The sequence below is a fragment of the Salvelinus sp. IW2-2015 genome, linkage group LG37 (genome assembly GCF_002910315.2).
Source record: "Salvelinus sp. IW2-2015 linkage group LG37, ASM291031v2, whole genome shotgun sequence".
In the NCBI taxonomy this organism is placed as follows: Eukaryota; Metazoa; Chordata; class Actinopteri; order Salmoniformes; family Salmonidae; genus Salvelinus; species Salvelinus sp. IW2-2015.
Genome location: NC_036876.1, coordinates 4,263,290 through 4,268,404, shown reverse-complemented (window position 1 = coordinate 4,268,404; position 5,115 = coordinate 4,263,290). Strand labels below are relative to the sequence as shown.

At 49.8% G+C, this 5,115-nt stretch overlaps 1 protein-coding gene across 1 annotated transcript in view; it reads right to left on the bottom strand.

Moving 5' to 3' along the window:
- The window catches only part of chrnb1l (cholinergic receptor, nicotinic, beta 1 (muscle) like), a gene marked incomplete at its 5' end in the record, with an annotated part of 22,797 nt that extends 20,803 nt beyond the window's left edge, over nucleotides 1–1,994 (bottom strand). Inside the window, 3 exon segments of the mRNA XM_023982054.2 lie at nucleotides 166–275; nucleotides 818–862; nucleotides 1,842–1,994. Coding sequence (XP_023837822.2) covers nucleotides 166–275; nucleotides 818–862; nucleotides 1,842–1,994 — 308 coding nt within the window.
- Nucleotides 1,995–5,115: the final 3,121 nt, after the last annotated feature.

The following is a 5,115-nucleotide window of genomic DNA, read 5'->3' as shown; positions in this document are numbered from 1 at the left end:
TCTGCTATTCTAAACTCTTGGTGATGGAACCTGGATGGTGTTTCTGCTATTCTAAACTCTTGGTGATGGAACCTGGATGGTGTTCTATGCTATTCTAACCTCTTGGTGATGGAACATGAATGATATTCTATGCTATTCTATTTTGGAGCAGGACAGGAGTCTCACTTGTTGATGAGGTAGATATCTGGCCGCCACACCTTGTTGGGAGGAATCCTGAGGACATCTATATTATCGTAATCCTCTGGATTCCATGATAATCTGTAGTCGGTCCACGCCTAGAGAGAGAGGGAGGGAGAGAGGGTGGGTTAAAGAGAGGGAGGGATAAAGAGAGAGAGAGAGAGAGAGAGAGAGAGAGATAGAGAGAGAGAGAGAGAGAGAGAAGCAGCAAAAGAGATACAGTCACAATGTGAGGAGGAGATAAAAAGAAAGGACACAATGGGAACAGAGGTGAAATCATTACTGCTTTCGTCTGGTGTTGTTGTCATTTATAACGTGGCTGCGGCAGTCTCATTGACATACACACACACTGCACTGTCACACACACTCAGGCCCGCTCCAATACCAATTAGCACCGCAGACCGATGGAGCGAGGGAAGAAGAGACGGGCGAAAAATGAAAAGAAAGAAAGAAAGAGACGGAGTGTGAGAGCAAAAGAGCAAGGCTGCATGCGTGAGGGATAAAGAAAGAAATAATTTGCCATTATAAAAAGTGACAAGTCCCATTTTTGAAAGAGAGGGGGAACGTGGAGATGAGAAGAGAGGGAGGCAACGAGGGAGGATTAGCGGAGAGATGATGAAGATAAATGCTTGACGCTCACCATATTCATGAACACATTGGTTGTCATCTCCTCGTTCTTCTCATTCTGTCCAGAGAGATCGAGACATTAAGCTGGGGGAGAGTTTCATTCTGCCCAGAGCGATAAAGACATTAAGCTGGGGGAGAGTTTCATTCTGCCCAGAGAGTTAGAGACATTACGCTGGGGGTGAGTCTCATTCTGCCCAGAGACAGAAGCATTAAGCTGGGGGTGAGTTTCATTCTGCCCAGAGAAATAAAGACATTAAGCTGGGGGTGAGTTTCATTCTGCCCAGAGAGATAGAGACATTAAGCTGGGGGAGAGTTTCATTCTGCCCAGAGAAATAGAGACATTACGCTGGGGGCGAGTTTCATTCTGCCCAGAGAAATAAAGACATTAAGCTGGGGGTGAGTTTCATTCTGCCCAGAGNGATAGAGACATTAAGCTGGGGGAGAGTTTCATTCTGCCCAGAGAGTTAGAGACATTACGCTGGGGGTGAGTCTCATTCTGCCCAGAGACAGAGGCATTAAGCTGGGGGTGAGTTCATTCTGCCCAGAGAGATAGAGACATTAAGCTGGGGGTGAGTTTCATTCTGCCCAGAGAGATAGAGACATTAAGCTGGGGGAGAGTTTCATTCTGCCCAGAGAGATAGAGACATTAAGCTGGGGGTGAGTTTCATTCTGCCCAGAGAAATAGAGACATTAAGCTGGGGGTGAGTTTCATTCTGCCCAGAGAAATAGAGACATTAAGCTGGGGGTGAGTCTTGTTGTGCATGGCAGCCCGCTATACTCAATCCTGTCCTAGGAAAGCATAATTGGCTATGCAAGATTGGAGGCTCTATGTTGCTGAGAGAGGACTGGCTGGCAGGATAGTTGGCAGTGCCAAGTGTGTCTGTGTGTGTGTGTCCTCAAGAGCAAGTTTGTATTTGTTTCTTTGTGTCTATGTATGAATTGTTTGAGTGGTTATGTGTGTGTGTGTCTGTGCGTGTTTATTTGTGTTATCGTGTGTATGTTTATATGTGTGTTCCGTGTGCGTGTGTGTGTCGTACCAGGCTGACGAGCTGGGAGAGGGTCATCCCCACGCGGACCTGGACTTTCTCCTCCCATTGTTTAGCTGGCCGGACCTTCAGGTTGTAGTTCTGGAAGATCTTCTGGTGAAGCAGCCTCTCTGTCTCTGACGCACCTGGAGAGAGATAGAGAAAGAGGGAAAGATGGAGAGAGAGATTGAGGGAGGAGGGGGAGGGAGAGAGGTGAAGAGAGAGTGAGAGAGAGAGAGGGGGAGAGAAAAATAGAGAGAGGGAGGGAGGGAGGGAGAGAAAGCAAGAGATGAGAGATACCGAGAACGAGAGAGCAAGAGAGAGATGGAAATAGAGAGAGAGCGAGACAGGGAAAGAGAGAAAGATATGGAATGAGAAGGGAACAAGAGGTAACAAGAGGAGAGGCTGAGGGGCTGAAACAACAAGTGAGGAGCAGGTGGTGTAAAATGGGTAGCAAAAGTGATCTGTACTGCAATCGATATCAACTATTGTACCACAAGTTCAAAGAAATATCTGGAACAGTGGCAAAATATGAGATCAAAACAGATTCTAAACAGAATGATCACACAATGGAGTGTTAATGAGCTTCGTTAAACGTTCCATTTGATCTCTGATGAAGGAACACTTTACTTTGATCTTTCATTCTTTCAATGTGGACTTCTGGGGCTGTAATTATCAAGCTTCTTAGAAAACATCTAGGATGGGCTCCCTCCTGTCCATGTAATCGTATTCATCAGCGCTCATACTCTAAGACGCTCAGTAAATATGGGCCCTGATTTATATTTTTGCTTCGATCAAACAGTAATATTCTACCAATCTACCAAACTATGTACATCTCTCTCAAACTCTCTTTCCATATGTCTATCTCTCTATTTATTTTGCCCCTCTGTCTCTTTATATCGCTCTACCCTTCTCTCTCTTTTCGACAGGTCATTAACTCCCTCATTCCCTGTCCTCTATCACAGTCACTCTATCACAGTCTGGCTGCCTCTCTCTTTCTCTCTCTCCCCATGTCTCGCTCTCCCTCTTTGCCTTTCCATCACTCCATTTCCTTCTCTCTTTATCTCCCTTTCCTTCTCCTTCTCCTTTCCTCTCTCTTTCACTTTCTCTAGCTCCCTTTCCCTCCTTCCCTCCCTCCTTCCCCCTTCTCTCCTCCCCTTTCTCCCTCTCTCTCTTTGGAGGAAATCATAAAATCCCTGATCCCTTCATACCTCTCCTGCCTGGTTTCCCTCCCCAGAGAGAGAGAGGGGGGACACATACAATGACACTACACCACCACAGTAGGCACCCAGGGGAGACAATGGTCTAGAGGTTACCAGCTAGCATAGGGGGATGTTTGAGAGGGGAGACAATGGGTTAGAGGTTACCAGCTAGCATGGGGGGATGTTTGAGAGGGGAGACAATGGGTTAGAGGTTACCAGCTAGCATGGGGGGATGTTTGAGAGGGGAGACAATGGCCTAGAGGTTAACCTAGGGCTGAGCAGCTTTGGGAGGAAGGGGCTCGAGCTAACATGGGGGGATGTTTGAGAGGGTGAGACAATGGGTTAGAGGTTACCCAGCTAGCATGGGGGGATGTTTGAGAGGGGAGACATGGCCTAGAGGTCACCAGCTAGCATGGGGGGGTGTTTGAGAGGGGAGACAATGGGTTAGAGGTTACCAGCTAGCATGGGGGGATGTTTGAGAGGGGAGACAATGGCTAGAGGTTACCAGCTAGCATAGGGGGATGTTTGAGAGGGGAGACAATGGGTTAGAGGTTACCAGCTAGCATGGGGGGGATGTTTGAGAGGGGGAGACAATGGGTTAGAGGTTACCAGCTAGCATGGGGGGATGTTTGAGAGGGGAGACAATGGGCCTAGAGGTTACCAGCTAACATGGGGGGGATGTTTGAGAGGGGAGACATATGGGTTAGAGGTACAGCTAGCATGGGGGGATGTTTGAGAGGGAGAGCAATGGCCTAGAGGTCACCAGCTAGCATGGGGGGTGTTTTAGAGGGGAGCAAATGGGTTAGGGAGGTTACCAGCTAGCATGGGGGATGTTTTGAGAGGGGAGACAATGGCCTAGAGGTTACCAGCTAACATGGGGGGATGTTTGAGAGGGAGACAATGGGTTAAGGTTACGCAGCTAGCATGGGTTGATGTTTGAGAGGAGAGACAATGGGTTAGAGGTTACCAGCTAGCAATGGGGTTGATGTTTGAGAGGGGAGACAATGGGTTAGAGGTTACCAGCTAGCATGGGGTTGATGTTTGAGGAGGGAGACAATGCCTAGAGGTCACCAGCTAGCATGGGGGGATGTTTGAGAGGGGAAGACAATGGGTTAGAGGTTACCAGCTACGATGGGGTTGATGTTTGAGAGGGAGACAATGGCCTAGAGGTCACCAGCTAGCATGGGGGATGTTTGAGGAGGAGAGACATGGGTTAGAGGTTACCAGCTAGCATGGGGTTGATGTTTGAGAGGGGAGACAATGGCCTAGAGTCACCAGCTAGCATGGGGGGATGTTTGAGAGGAGAGACATGGCCTAGAGGTCACCAGCTAGCATGGGGGGATGTTTGAGAGGGAGACAATGGCCTAGAGGTCACTAGCTAACATGGGGGGATGTTTGAGAGGGGAGAACAATGGTCTAGAGGTCACCGATAGCATGGGGGGATGTTTTGAGAGGGGAGACAATGGTCTAGAGGTCACCAGCTAGCATGGGGGGATGTTTGAGGTTGATCAAGCGGTGGCTCTGGTAGCTGGCGATAGGTGAGGGAGGATCGCGCGCGAGAAAGGAGAAGGGGAAGGGAGAGAAAACAGGGGAGGATGGAAGAATTGGGAAACGATGGAGGAGAGGGGAGGGGGGGGATGAGAGAGCGGGGTAGGCGGAAGGAAGGGGGGGAGGGGGGAGAGAATGAACAAGGGCAAGAGTCGGGGAGAGAAAAAGTGGGGGAGGGGGTTAAGGGAGAGGTAACATATAGGGAGGTGGGGAGAGACTGGTGCGGAACAGGAAGCGTGGTCATGGAGAGGAGAAGGGCGTCGGAGGGAAGGGAGGGAGGAGGGGGGAAGCGAGGGTATGGCGGGGGAGTGAGGGTGGATAAGTAAGGAGGAAAGGGGGAGAGGAGTGGGGTAGACAGGCATGAAGAGTTGGGGGATTAGAGAGCAGGCGGAGGAGGGGTGAGGGGGGAAGCAGGATAAGAATGAGCTGCACGAAAGAGGGAGGGCGAAGTTATGAAGGGGCGGGAGGAGGGTAAGGGGATATAGGTAGCAGGAGAGCGAGAGGCGACAAGGAGATGGAGATGTGGACGACAGCGA